The sequence below is a fragment of the Bacillus rossius genome, chromosome 12, assembly GCF_032445375.1.
Source record: "Bacillus rossius redtenbacheri isolate Brsri chromosome 12, Brsri_v3, whole genome shotgun sequence".
NCBI classification, from domain to species: domain Eukaryota; kingdom Metazoa; phylum Arthropoda; class Insecta; order Phasmatodea; family Bacillidae; genus Bacillus; species Bacillus rossius.
This window is the reverse complement of record NC_086339.1, coordinates 29,421,298-29,437,260: the sequence shown is the minus strand read 5'-3', so window position 1 is coordinate 29,437,260 and position 15,963 is coordinate 29,421,298. Positions and strand designations below refer to the sequence as shown.

The following is a 15,963-nucleotide window of genomic DNA, read 5'->3' as shown; positions in this document are numbered from 1 at the left end:
TATAAACTTTTTTTCAGGGTAGGGGAATAATATTATTTCGGTTTTATAACACGATTTGATAACAAATACGCATCCCAAATACACCAAACTTATTTATAATGTGTTAAAATATTTTTTAAAACATTGTGCAGAATATCCCGGGTGTAATTTAAATTATTATGTGTAACTGTAAAGCACCATTGTTGGTTCAAAACGTATTTGAATATTCAACATTACTTTTAAATAACCGTACCGATTGTGCTGAAAATCGGTGGACGATCGTTAAATTACATAATATTAATAATTCAAACCACGAAAATATTATTGAAAAGTCAAATCGATGGTTGTTCCAATCAAGTGGAAGAGAGATGCCACGCATGCGTACAATGAGCATGAAGAGAGATGCCACGCATGCGTACAATGAGCAAACAGGACACATCCATAGTGGGACATCCGTAGTGGGACACTTTTTCGTGCGTGGAGCCGGCGTTCATCGATTTATTAGACGTCACGTCAAAAGTAGATAATTTTCTCTCTCTCTCTCTCTCTCTCTCTCTCTCTCTCTCTTTCTCTCTTTTTCTCTTTTTCTCTTTCTCTCTTTCTCTCTTTTTCTCTTTCTCTCTTTCTCTCTTTCTCTCTTTCTCTCTTTCTCTCTCTCTCTCTCTCTCTCTCTCTCTCTCTCTCTCTTCTCTCTCTCTTTCTTTATTCGACTGAAAATGGAGGATGAAGAAAAATGAGCATTGAAAGTTTACAGGACAGCCACCAGGTTGCGTGGGTGGTACCAAAAATAATGCTACAGGGAATAAAAGAGGGTCCAAAGGGCAGATTTTTTAATACAAAATCACGTGAAGAAACTAGTTGAAACTGCAAGCAACTGCTAACGATCTCATGGACAGCATACAGAAACACGGGAACACGGCAGGCAGGGCGTTACCCCGATTAAAAAAAATTCTGTGAGGCTAGCATCCGGCGAAGAAAAGAAAGGCCCTGACTGGAAGTTTAATAAGAATACTATAATTGTGTCATTAAAAACAAATAATTAAAAATTGAAAATAATAATAGTAAATAAAGTTACATTAGAGAAAAACATTAAATTAAGTTAAAAATGAAGTCAAAATTTAGCAAAATGTTTTAAAATGAAATTTAAAATAAATATTGATGATACAAATTCATTTTAAAAAATAGTGTTGGAACTAGAAACTTAGAAACTTCACACTTGGCATGGTCGAGTTAGGGAAGAAGTGGTGGATGAGTTGGGTGCCATGTTCCTAGATGCTGACCCAAGACTCAACAGAAATTTTACAGGGACAGTTTAATTGTTTGCATCGAGACTAAATATTTAAGTGAAGTAATAAGCAAGCAAAGATACAAACCGTTGAGGATCAAGAAAACAGGATTCTTTTTTAATTTTTTTCCCTCATGCTTGTGAGAAATGAAAATGACTCATGAGCAATTTTAAAAAATGTATCTAATATAAGAAATCTTTTATAAAATTAGTAGGTTACATTGACTTTGTTAGGTATCCAAATCCATTTAAAAATTTTGTGAGTTGTTGCTTACCTAAATATTTAATATTTTTTTTGTGAGGGGAATCATTTTAAGATTACTGCTGTAGTTTCTTGCTATAGTTAAAGTAATTTCAGTACTTTCTTCTTCCATTTATTTCACTATGAATCTACAACATATCTGGCAAGACTGATGTATTATATAGTAGATTATTTACTTATTTGTATTTAAATGCCTGCAATTAAGTTTGATATATTATATTCAATATATTATGTTTTGTTTGTAAGTTTATTAGGATATGAAAGAAACACCATATTTTTATTTTCCATGAGTTCAACCTGTTCTCGTTTGGAATTAGTATTGCGGTTGTCATTTAATGCCATGAGTGTGGTTACACATCACTTGTGCATATGATTCCAGGTTCACGGTACTTATACTGAGAAACTCAAGATACCTATTGAACAAGAGGCGTGTCTAGAAGTATCTCATCCTGCTAGAATTATTTACCTAACATTTGAAGGAAATTGAATTTTAGTACAAGGTAGTATCATATTATTTAATTGGCGCTATTTATTTTCATAACCGTTTTGTAGTTTAGTGTGAGATATGATCGACTTCAATTGTTTTTGCTGCTGTGAATGCTCTGCTTCCGTTCTTGTACCATGTACCCATTCTATCTAATTTTCTTCAACGTGTACACTTTTCCAAACTGCACAGGATGGTAACAAGTGAGAGTTTGTAGCTGATCTGTAATATGCATTGGTATTGTTAGTTAAAATGGGATTATTTTGCTTGAAAATTAAGTCCAGTTTTCCAAGTAGTACTATATATGTACAGTGTTCATGCAAAAGGTAGAGGAATAAAATTACCTACCAATGATGTCCCAGTGGACACTGAAAGATATATTTTAGTAAGCACTGAAGCGTCAGTCTATGATAGGACATGCTTACTAGTCACCAAAATTCTGTACTGTGTTTAACAGTTTATACTGGAACTGCAAATAAACGTGTCAGAAAATGTTTGCTTTGAAGTATGTTCATACATTTGTGTTTGCTAAATCATTGAAATTTGTATAATTCCATTTGAATGGCTCATACTAATGGTTCTATGTATACTTTATTGCCAGTCCATAGAAGTATATAAAATGTGTTTCATTTACTATTGGTAGTATTAACAGTTGAAATTTGCGATGTAAAAATTTCAAATGGACTATGTATAGACAATTATAGGAAAACTAAATAATTTTTATTGCTTACTATATGAGAATATTAAATTTTGAACTTGCAGACATGAAATCAAAATGTAAATCTTCTTTTAGAAAATGGTTTCTGAAGTTAATCTGTGTATGTATAGTGTGTTTTTCAGCTATGGGTCATTTCTCTTATCACTTACTTTCTGTTACCCAATACAAAATCAAATACCAAGATCAAATTGTATCTTTGAGAGAAAATTTGGCCAGGAACAGATAAAAGAAGTCTTTGCATCTAAACTGTTTTGACTTGCCACATGTCATGTTATAATGTTGCCCAAGGAATTAAATAATTATTTTCATGTGATACTGGCTTAAGTATCTAGTGGACAATAACATCTTTAGAAGTAATGTAGCAATACGTATATAGCATATTTGTTGTGGAATGTTAAAGTAAAGAGATAATATTAAAATCACATTTGAAAAACAGTATTCCAACCTATCCACATTTATAAATCGGTAGATGTTTCTTCCTCTTGTATTCCTAACTACAAATGTGTATTGTCTTTCATGTAGCTGTCTGTGTTTCATGTTGAAATGTTTATTGGAATATTATAACATTTGATCACCTTAAACGTATCTTGAGATGTCGGTGCTTGGAATTGGAGTTTTATTCTGTTCTACGGCTAATCCAGCTAAAAAAATAAATAAATAAATAAATAAAGTAGAGATATGAGACATGCAAGTCTGTATGAATTTATACACTTCTTAATTAATGCCTTCATTGTGACATTTATACATGTTAAAGCTATCCAAAATATTACTAATTTGACATATTTCACTTATTTATTTTGAAATTTTTCGTTTGGGATTGGTGATACTGTTTTTGAATTTATATTTATACATATTCTTGTAAGTGATTGTTTATGACAGCCAATAGGCATTTTCTTTCAAATTCCTTCTTTACTAAAAATAATTATAATGTGTACAGTATTGTCACCCTGTATTTCTAGCTATTTCTTATTTACTCTACTTCTTCATTTGTATTTAATCTAGATTTATAAGCTTGTAGTCAATATATGTATTCACCAATTGGATTCCTGTAGGTATTTGTGTGTCTTTTTCTTATTACAGCTTCATGCCTTTTGCCTCCAATATTTTACCTGGTATTTTAATGAACTTCAACATTATCATTATTGTATAATAAACATAGTTCATTAATTTATTTACATAAAACTTCAATTCACTGTACTGTGTTCAGATATATTTAAATTTGGGTATGACTGCATAATTCTTTAATTCTTTGTTTTGAAAATGTGTGTCGGTTATTGTCATTATTTGTAAAAGAATGTATACATTCAAATATTGCACATATGTTTACATATTTTATATTCTAATCCTTTATGTTAACATATTCATATGTGTACTGCATTGCTAGAAAATATTTATCTTGGTTTTGAAGAAAACTTTGTGTTTTCATTAAATTTATAGTTGTGGTTTTTAGTGACTGACTAAAGTCATTTAAATGTATTCGTATGTTTCTCAGGTGTAAGCTTTCTGTGCTTATCTTTTGCATGGTGGCAAAATATGCCAGGAAAGGTATAGTGAGGTAAAATATGACATACAACATTGCATACATATACATAAAGACGTACTAATAGAACAAGAAGTAAGAATGTGTGTTGAAAATAACAGAGTGAAAGGAGACGTGTGCCATAAAAGCATTAAATGTTTGTGCTACAGAAAACATGTTCTTTGAATTGTACTGCAGGTTTAAGTATGTTTGTGTTTTAGGACACACTTTTATGGCTAGTGATTGTGACTGTGAGTTAATTTTTTTTTTTGTTATTTGGATGTGTATATTAAATGTTAAATGTAAATAGTGTTTGATTGTATTTTCAAAATAAATTATTCTCTGTAAAGTTTTATTTTTGGGTTAATAACAATGCCTAATCATAATGCAAGACAGTTATTTAGGGATTTGAATTTATTTTTTAAGTTATATTTCGTAGGTGCATTAAGGGTAAAGTCCAATGTGCATGCATGTTTCGTCGCAGTTATGTTCAAACGCAAGATGTACAATGAATATAGTGGTTTATTTTCGAACAAAAGGAAAGTAGTTCATGTAACAAACAAATTCAAAAATGTATGCTTTATATATATTATAATCCATCTAATAGCTACAACTACTAGTATCTTTTTTTTACAATTTGGTTTACTTTAGGTTTACTTATACATTATTAATGGAGAAGATTTTGTTAGAACATACATGGCATTGATATTTACCACTTTTAGTTCTTTTAATATGATAAATGTTGTGCTATACTATTTTCCTTTTAATGTTAAACATGTGCTTTAATTGTTCATGCCAAAGAAGTATAATTTCCTACATGTGTATACAAAAAAAATACACTTTTTTTTTCCCAGCATTGAACATGAGTGGTGCATTATGTTGAATATAAAAAGGGTAAAGAGAAAATATGCACAACAGTAGGGTCAAAGGTTTACGTAAAATCATGTCAGAGTTCCCTTTTCGGCTGACAGCTCTGAGTTAACTGGGTAGTAGAAAACCAGTAGGCGAATGCTATTGGCTTTGATACAAAGGAATGCCTATCTTTGGTCTCAGCTGCTGGCAGTAGATAAGTAGAGAAAGTAACATGGTCTATATCTCAAATGACCATGTTGTTGACGTTGAATTTGATGAATAAAATTGAATTTAGTTAAATAGTTGTAAAGATGTTTCGATTCAAGGGGAGCAGATTTAGCTATAGTAATTTTTTTGTTTATAATTGTGCGTTATTGATAGCTTTGTGCCCAAAGGTGCATTCCACAAGAGCTTTCCATTTGATATAGACTGTAAAATCTTTGCTTTTAGTTTGAACACTCAAGATAGTAATACGTAAGGATAAATTTACATGGTTTTTTGGGGTTGAATTCACTGGCGCACATTACTGAATCTTTTGGTCATGAGAAAATATACCTGCATGTGCTGTATACATCCAGGTGTTTGAGTTGTTCGTGGTGTGAAACTTCTCTGTAACTCACTATTATTGGTGCACCAATGCGTTTCATCTAAGAATACATACAGCTTCATGTGCAGCTCACGCACTCACTATTTCCAGTATTTATAACTTAGACCTTAGACTGAGTTGTAAACTTATTTTTGGTGTGTGAACATCTTAGTTCTCAACATAAGGCACTTGGTGGGAGTAACTTTGTGAAAATGATACGAAGTCATGAACGAAAATGTGACGCAAAGATGGCGGACACACGTGTAGCAACATAAACCAGTATATATAGTAGTGACTGTTGTAAACATTAGGGTTCATACCAAATGTTTTGGTGTACCAAATGAAACTTAATGTTAGTGAAACCATCCCAGAATATACTGGTTAACTGAAATAGTCATAGTAAAAAGTAATTTCAAGTTCCAAAATATCTAAGAAAACCGGCATTACAATAAATATAATTCATATTCTCCCTGTGTTATGTCAATGGGCTCTGTAACACAGAGGTAGAGCGGGTGTGCTTGTTCATCTCAAGGGACATGGTTCAAACCTTAATGCTGGTAAAAAAAAATTTTACTTTTTTAATAACATAATTTAGTAATATTATATACAGTGTTTCATTGCATAATCGTCACACCATTATTTTAGGGCGTCAAAATTTGGAAGAAGAAAAATTCTCGCTTGAACGTTGCATGATGTTTTTGGTACCGCTGTTAAATTTCGAGCACTTTGTGTAGGGAGTAAACATTACAGGATATAACACTGTGTAACAGCAATCAGTGTTTAAGTTGCTGTCAGGCAGTTTGGTAGTTATGATGGGAAAATACAGTAATTACAATAATCTTTAAGATGTACCTGCACAATACCATTTTCAATCCAATATGGTAAAATGTTTAGGCCACACCATTTTCTCAATAAGATATATGTTATTTTTCCATGTAAGATGTTATAATTAGTAAAATTTAGGGATGTGTTTTTCAAATCCTTAGTATTGAGGCATCTATGTGGGAAGTCAGAGGCAAGCTCTAGTTACCCTGAATTAAGCATTGAATCCTTTTACTCTGACTTGAGCACAAACACAATAAAAGGCTTAAAATGTTGTTCACTATTCTCTTTGCTTTAAAAAAATTGAAACATAATAATATTACAATATCCAAAATGATAATTATGGCCTGCATGATCACACAATGAAAATACAATAATACTGAATACAATAATTAAAATACTGTGATTATTTGATTTACAGTTCATTACTGCGCATCAATACATGCTAACCTGTGCTCCCAGCTAATGGCAGTTAGTCTTTTAACCTTGACGTAAGCGTTAACGTTAATACTGATACCTAAAGTAATTCTCATGCCAAAACACAACAAGAAAGACAAACTTAATTTTACAAAGTTTCTTCGAAAAGTCTGATGTGACTATGTGTGATGACAAATTGTCTCATGTCTCGTGACAGTAAATTAATTGTACAAAATTTTTTTGTAAGGAACACTTAAGTCTTTTCTTCGAACCACCCTGGCATTTTCAACAGGTCTGTGCAGAAACCTCGATCACGCAGCCTACTCGCACTTGCTCGCATCAACAGCTACTTAAGTTTGAACAAACATAAAGGCCACGCCCACTTCTCTTTTGAACTGCATGTAATCGTCTGGTCCAGCAAATAAATTCCCAGAAGTGAACGAGACGTTAAGAAGGTTTTGGTTCATCAATCGGCATGGCATTCGTGCATTCTACCGCAATTATTTCACTAAAAGAAAAAAAAGAGCTTTATCAGACATGACGAGGTTGAGCTATAGCTGTTGTCCGAGTTCGTCACCGCTGCTACTTGGTAGCTGCTTAAACGCTGTCAAACGCTGCTGTCTCGATACCAGAAAAGTTTTCACACTAGCTTTTCTGCAATTAATTTCGTAATGCAATAGCTTTAGCAAAATGTGTCGTTAAGCACAGCCAAACCCAAGCTGCATTTGCGAAGCAATGACTGGGGCAGCGAAAATTATTAAAGCAATTACTGTTGCCACCAACTCCAACACCGCATGCACTAACGAAAATTCCTAGCCCGATGTCTGGCTCACTGTACCCAAGCACCTCTCTGACTTGTGCTATCGGCGCTGTAGTCTCTGCCAAAACACCTGCGGCCAAGACATGTTGATGACGGAGTTGTGGGTAGTTCACACAGTCCGGGTGGAAACGACAAGTCCGGTGTACAGTGTGGTCAGCAGCAACGGTGGCCGCAACTCCACGTGCCGCGCAGTGGTCAGCTTGCATACCAACACAAAATGACGAAAATTATGGTACGACCTGTTACAAGCTGTGGTGCGCGTACCAGAAAAGAGTCTTTAATTGTGTCCTGCTAAAAGTCTTAATTGTGGGTAACAAATTTAGATTAAGAATAATGATGCCATTAATTACTTAATTAAAATTACAAGTAAAAAAAAATATATACTTGAGAGACAGGGTGTCTCAGTATCAGTGGCGTAGCAAGCGGGTGGCAGGGATGGACCCCGCCAGGGGCGCCACCGCAACGGATTCGCATTATTGAACCCCCCCCCCCCCCCCCCCCCCTTCTCTGTTTAATCCAAGAGGGGGCGCCATTTTCAATTCTGGCCAGTGGCGCCAGTCACCTTAGCTACGTCACTGCTCAGTATGCAAAGGATTTAATGTTCGAGCATAAATATTCAAAGAAAAATATTATAAGAAATAGAGTAAATTAAAAAATTCAACACTTAACCTGTGAAGTTTGTTAGGTCAATTTTTTTTTCCTTCATACCTGACCTTTTACCATTCTCCAAGCTTATTATACTTTAAAAATGTAATAATATAAATAAAATTACAATATGTATTAATTCTGGCAACTTAGTTCATGGGGGGAAAAAACATTTAAGGGGTTGAATGTTTCAACCCCATAGTTAATATTTTTCATGTCTTGTACATTATTTTAATTTTGACACTTGAGATCTAGATTCGGATTGAAGGGGTACATAGAAGTTTTCTTTGGGATTTGTTTTCAATATTCATATTCGAGAAAATTGGGGTTTGACCCATTACTATTTAAATTATTTTGTTACTTAATCAAACGAGATTTTTCAAAGATTTGGGGAATCGAACAAGTAATTCATATAATCCTATATAATCCTATTTATTTTGTAAAAATCTTAGTAACAATTATTTAACACAAATATCCAAAATGTTAAAAGTCTTCTACATGAAAGTTTTTAGTCTTCAAACAAATTTTCTCTGCAAATTACTTTATTCAGCTTATCACATTTTATCTTTCATCCAAATATGTACAACATAGTAAATATAACCACTAATAACCATGATTGGTTGTACATGTTCAACTGGAAATAACTTTCCCAGACAAATTACTACAATTTTAATTGTTGTGAGGTTAATTAAGGCAAAAAAAAATTGTGCCATGGTTAAGTTAAAATGAACATACAAAGCTTTGGTAGCTTTGATTAGAACTGTCTTTTCTTTCTCTGGAAAGTACAATTTAAAGTACCAGTCAAAAGTTTCGGACCTTTACGAAATTTGTACAAAACATTGTTATGCGTAAACATTTTGTTCAATCTTTTGTAATATTTTTCCACTGTTTTTTTTTTCTTCAAAATATGGTTTAATAAATTTGAATTATTGATATTGGTTTATTAATTCACATGTTATGACATTTTACGGTAACCACATTAGAAAACAGAATTTCAGTGCAATTTTGCTATGTAGAAAATTTTTTAGAGATAATAAATGTGGTACCGTAGTGTTATATTATTTTGAATTACCATTTGTTTGGCACTTTAAAATTAAAACAAAGAAGGGAAAGTTTGCACACAGCTTTTTTTAAATAGTTTTGAAATAACTTTTGAACAAAAATCAGCCATAAATATGCCAGAATTGTAAAATATATATTTTTATACAAACTGAACCAGCAAAATAGGGTTTGATGAGCTACTTGAGCCAGAAAGAAATTAATGAACACTGTAAACCTTGTTTCATTGGCTTAGTTTGTATGGAAATTATATATTTTTCAACTTTGGCAACATGAGGTTAATTTTTCTTAACCTTTATTTAAAAATTATTTTAATTAAAAAATTGTTTTTTTCTTTTCTTTGTTTTAATTTTTCTTTAAAGTTCATATCAAGAGGTAATATATAAAAATAAGATACCAGAAAAATGTTCTGTATACTTTTTTTCTATATAATAAAATGCACCAAAATTGGGCTTTCATAACTTGTGAACAAATAAATATATTTCACCAAATTTTTAAGGATAGGAATGTTTTGTACAATTTTCGTAATGGTTCTAAACTTTTGATGGGTACTGTACTTGCTTAGACATTTACTTAACCCAAAAAATAATTCAGTGGGTGAAGTTCATATCCAGTACAGTTCCACATCCTGTCCTTTTAAATTGTTATATTTGCAGTATTTACATTTATTGTAACCACATTTAATAACAGCTATTTATTCATTTTTATCATGAACATATCAGCAGGGTGTTGATAATGCTTGGTATCATGTAACAAATGTTGAATTATGATTAAAATATTTTCACCAGTTATTAGTTAATGGAATTTTTTTGACATTACAAGTGATGCGAGAACAAATACTTATCATGAAAAATAAATGGATATTAGATGAAACAGAATGTAACTTCTTCAGTTGGCAGTATGCTGAAAGTTGTGCATGGGCAAGGACTTTACCTGTTACTGAACTAAAATGTAGGGCTGTTCTGATACCAATACTGGTAAAGGATATTGGCCAATATTCAACTCTCGGCCAATAAAAAAGTATCGGAATCGGTGGTATCGGAAAAAAAATATACCTGGACAGATTTGTTTTTCAAATACTTGCTTTGTTTGTGATTTTGACTGACCACGTTCTCTTTGCTGCCAGATCATATCAATTAACTTGTATTTTTAAAGACAAATATTAATAATTATTGTCTGTTGGTTGACCGTTAGTAAACAAGAGGATATTTTTACGTAACTGCGTGATGAACAGTGTTTCAATAAGCTGGCTTTTATTTTGGATTATTTATTTTAGATTTAATAATGAAATGATATTCACCAAAAAAATTATAAAAAATATGTTTCAATTGTTTATTTATAAAATGTGGCCAGTAATTATAAATGTGGGTTGTAGTATCAGGTATCGGTGGTGGTATCGGAGTATGGGTACTAGATAAAGGGTATCGGAACAGCCCTACTAATTTGCAGTCCTGAGTAGATACAAGTTGTGTAAGAAGAATCACTGTCTAAAGTCTGTCTCATGTAACTTCACGAAATTGTGATAGTTCTGTAGGAAAGTAGTCCACAACGATGTATCATTCCTTTGTGGTTATCAATGAAACAAAACACATTTATTTAGCAGATATTTATGTGTTAGCATTGCTGGCAGCCAAGTTGACCTGCAACTGTGAAGTACTGTTACAGGGTGCCACATTCTGGAAAGTCAGGGAAGTAGGAATTGATCAGGGAAAGTAAGGAAATATATTTTAAGTCCAGGAAAAGTCTTGGAAATTCAGCAGTGATTAGTCGTACACACTATAAAATGGCATATGCAAGGTTATTTTTGAATATTAATTTTTGTCCTGAATTTTCCTTTTCACCTGATATGGGAATGGTGAAGGTTGGATCTTCTTTGTTTCCTTGTGGGGAAATAAAAAAAACAGGAAAACATAGGTATATTAGCTTGTTAGCAGCATTTACACAGACTACGGAGTTTGCCTGAACGAAAATTATCACCACCAGGGAAGAGGTAAAAAATAAACTATATACACGGGATTTGTTTATTAATAATGTATGTCATACACAAAATTCCTTTTTGAAGGTGTTGTGCAAATTGGCTATTAGTCACTAGTGATAGTTGTGCTTTTGTCGTGCAGCAATAGCATACTGCAAATTAGCAGTCTGATGATTAGGCACTCACAAATATTCCAGACTCAGCAGCAGATATTTCACATAAATACCATGTATTCATATTCTTTAGTACTATGTGTTACCGTTTCAAGAAATAACTTAATTTTTCTAAACAATTAAAGTTATATATCTCGACTCAGGGCACTATTTATTCTTACTCTTAGCCAATCCGTAAAAATACAATCGGCAACAACTCATCACCTGACAGTACTTTTCAAATGTTAGGATTTTCATGTTACTCTCTTGTTGGTGGCAACAATTGCTGTCAAAATTAAGTAAAGTAAGCTAGGTCCTTTTTAATAAATTAAATAGTATAGCAGTAAACAACCAAGTGTAAATTTACAACAAAAAAAAACATTTATCACCTGGGTAGAAGAGTACAGTAATATCGAATCATGGGAATTGACCCTGGGCTTCAAGGGCGCCCATATGATAATTTGTAGGGGGGGGCCAGACTTAGGGGTATGAAGTATTTTTAATCTTTTGGAAGACTTAACTGCGGCTTGTTACTAGCCATAAAATAGTTCCAGTTCTGACCCTGTTAAAATTTTTTGTCCTGTTACTAAAATACTAGACCACAGTACTCATTCGCCATAAAAAAAAATCTTTATTGGCTACTTTATTAATTAAATATTAACTATTTTATTGAAACAAATGAATTTTTAGCATTAAAAATGCAGGAATACAGTCCTTAAACTTTTACAGCGTCTCGGGTACACGGATATCAAGAATACAGTCCTTCAACTAATTGCTCTCTTTACCCCTAAATAAATGTCGCGTACAAATTAAATTAAAATAATTATAAAGTTGAAAACGTGTTGGTCAAAAGATTCAACTTTGGGAGAGAAACGATTTAAATATGTTATCACAGTCAGAAAACAGTTGTTTTTAAATGTAACACCTGAAATACGCTTATAATTATAGTCAAAAATTGTTTCACAATTAAATGAATATTACTATGTTTCGATATGAATCATAATTGCTTATCATTTAGAATTAGCACAGATGGATTCAGTAGTCGAGGACTATAAGTTTATTAAGTGATAGTAAAGCGCAGAAAAAATTAGTTTATTATTAAACTAGACAATTTAACCAAACAGTATTTATTTAGAGGTTAAGGAATTAAGTGACACCAAAACCAATGAAAATAATCGAAAATATCTAAATGCTGACATAACTCATAATCAGCTTTACACAGAAGAGTTTAGTTCAGCGCAATTAATCCACACAAAACAACTGGACAATATGTCGACGCGTATTTTAAGAATATAAGAAGATCCACATCGCAGTATAATTTTTTTTCGTGTCGTGTGGTGCGGGCCCATAGGCTACAGCCTAGATAGCCTGCGCGTAAATACGGCCCTGATAAACCCTTAAATAACATGTTCAGTACTTAACTTCAGAATTAAGAGTACATTAGAACCTCGATTTTACGGAGCCCGGACTCAACGAAGCCGGGTTTTTACGAATACATTTTTCAGGAACCAACTAAAATTCGGAAATTTTGACACCAAAATATATTTAATAAAAATTAAAAAAACACTATGAAAACATATAAAAATATTAATTTTTTATGCACAGCGTATTCATATTTTAAAGCTAATACAACAGCCATTTACCGTTAGTGAATATTGTATAAGTTATTGCGGCATCAAACTCAAAATCGAAAAGAAAAAATGGACTAGTTACACTTTATTTGTCGCAAAGTTTGAAATTTCTTCGATTGAAAAATTATGTCAAGGCCGTAAAAATATATATTTTACCGCAAATGAACTATACTCAACATTACTTACTCATTCCAACATTTCCAGCTCGTGAGCATAGCAACTGAGCTTGAAACCTTGTGAAGCGTGAGAGAAAGAAACGATATTGAGTAGCTACTTCCTCTCCTTTCCGCTAATATCCAACAACCCATGCCATTAGGCATTATCTTGACATGTGTCGCATTCATTACCTTCGCTGCATCGGTTTCCCAGTAAAAAAACGCTCAAAAATGGTATAACTGACAGCAAGTAGACGTGACGAGCGAATTTTCAACTAAGTTTTTTTTAACTTACTATACAAACAAATAATTCCCTGTGGCTATCACAAATTCAAGGGCTTCTCGCACTAAAATGTACTGTGTTTTTAATGAATGTCTGTCGTTACAGAGCAGCGTTTTTCTTCACCAAATAAGCCTATGATTAGAGACAGTAAAAATTCGCGGATTCCTTTCAAGACAGGCTGGAATCCAAACTCATTTAGCTTAATGCTGCGTCAGTGATTGGACCGCAATTTACCTGAAGGACTCTAGGCCAATGGCAAAGACTCAACTAAAGAAGTATCGAATCATAAGAATCGCAATAAACAGGTGTCCCGAGTCGGTAGCCAATGACCAGGTGATAGTTGCCCGAGTACATAGAGAATCGTGGAGTCTATCCGAGTGGTCATTGAAACCGCGAATTTTTTCAGTCCCTACCTATGATCACTTTTATGAAACAGTACAGGTGTACACTGAACTGTGTGCTTGATCTCCTCGATTATGTTACTAAAAGTGCGTTCATTCATATTCTTCAAGCCTATCTGTTAAAGATTAACTGATAAATATGATAAGGTGAAGTCCATAAAAATGCAAGGCAGGGAATTCTTCCAGCTCATCAACCTAACCCTGGAAAGTCTCGTCTGTTTTCAGTTGTCTCTGGCAAGGAGTGAACAAGTTTGCAAACTCAAATATAAATTTATTTTAGTAGCACGCGTCTTACGAAAAGGAAAGATATCCAAGAAAGGCATGTCGGACAACCTACTGTCACCACACAAAAGTTAACATGATGCAATGCGTGGTGCAACTGTGTTTAGTCGCTGTGATGTCACTATGCAATGAGGCAAGTTGTGGAATGTTAAAAAAAAATAAGGGGAACGCAAGGGAGGGCAGAGGGCAGATGGCAGTCTTGTTTTTACTATTTAATATTATATATATTCCGTTCAATAAATTATAACATGTATCTTCACGGGGTGGGGTGTTTAAAATTTTATGAAGATAACGATTTTACGAATGCAATCCAAGCGACCGTGAGCGTACGTAAAATCGAGATTCTAGTGTAAATTGCTTACGAGTCTACTGAAGGTAGCGGAATCCTTATCCCTTTAAACACTTTTGAAGGGAAAAAGTGGTTTTCCTCAAATTCAAAATTCCAACATAAATTTTACGTTGTAGACTTTTCTGGACAATAATTCTTATTTGAGTAACTTTAAAGGTGTTAGCTTACCTTAAAAATTGTGAATAATCTGAACGGATGTGACGAATGAGGAAATCTAAGAAACACTACATAATAACACTTTCACTGATTTATTTACACTTAAGTTATTTATACTGACTGAATACACTAAACTAAATCTAGACCAGATGCATAAAACTGTAGACCTAAAGACTATTGAAAAATCTCTGTTTTGAGATGTTATTTGTGAACATACACATTATGACGAAAAAGTAGCAAAACATTTCGCCGTCTACAAGCACGTGTCAACTGTCGCGTCGTCTAAACTCTGACTGTTCTAAATCTGTTGTGTTGTGTTATCGCGTGAGCTTGGGTAGCATTACGAAGGGGAATGACTCGCCACGGGCGTTGCGCTTGAACAGCGTTTTCTCCCTGTACACAACACCTTATATCGCAGCGGCAGAAACTAATGCTTGAACTAACATAAAAAATGAAGCAGACATGTAAAAAACGATATACAATAATATCTTCGTGTTGAACCACTTCTACATAATACCGAATTTAAATAATTTTCTTTAAAGTAAAGCACCTGACTACACTATTTTTTTTCCTTCCCTGAAAGCTAGGGGGGGGCCACGGCCCCCCCCTGCCCCCGGGTATGGGCGCCCTTGCTGGGCTTGTATCATTAAATTTAGCCTATTAGAGCCTATTCGAGTTTTCTAATCTTGCATTCGAACATAGCAATTAAATCATGTTTAATTTTCATATTCAGAAATTTAAAAAAAAATAACTAAGGTATTTTAAGTTATTGTGAAATTTTTTTGTATTCTAAGACACATGTATTTATTTACTTTTTACTAGCTCTGTGTCATTACTTATAGCTTTACACTCAAAAATATAATTTCTTATAATTGTTATGGTGAGAAGACAGAGTTTGTGTGTTGAACTTTCTGTTTCATAGTTTAAATACACATGTACTGGGCTTGTATTATTTTTACAGGTGTACATACCTAGGGATGTTTTGTAACGTCTATAAGTAGGCATTTTTAATTAAAAACATTCATACTACAGTATCAAAGGGTAAACGGGGGGGGGGGGGGGGGGGGGGGGGGGGAGTTGTGTGTTTATATTCACAAAGGTGACATGGACTGTATTTAATGTAACTTACAG

At 33.3% G+C, this 15,963-nt stretch overlaps 1 protein-coding gene across 2 annotated transcripts in view; it reads left to right on the top strand.

Annotated features, from left to right (window-relative positions):
* LOC134537783 (dmX-like protein 2) overlaps window positions 1–4,596 on the top strand; it is a 154,855-nt gene extending 150,259 nt beyond the window's left edge. For both annotated transcript variants that reach the window (XM_063378583.1, XM_063378584.1), the window contains exon 59: window positions 1,906–4,596. In XM_063378583.1, the coding sequence (XP_063234653.1) occupies window position 1,906 (1 nt within the window). In that variant the 3' untranslated portion in view covers window positions 1,907–4,596. The remainder of the gene's footprint in view (window positions 1–1,905) is intronic.
* The last annotated feature ends 11,367 nt before the right edge of the window (window positions 4,597–15,963 follow it).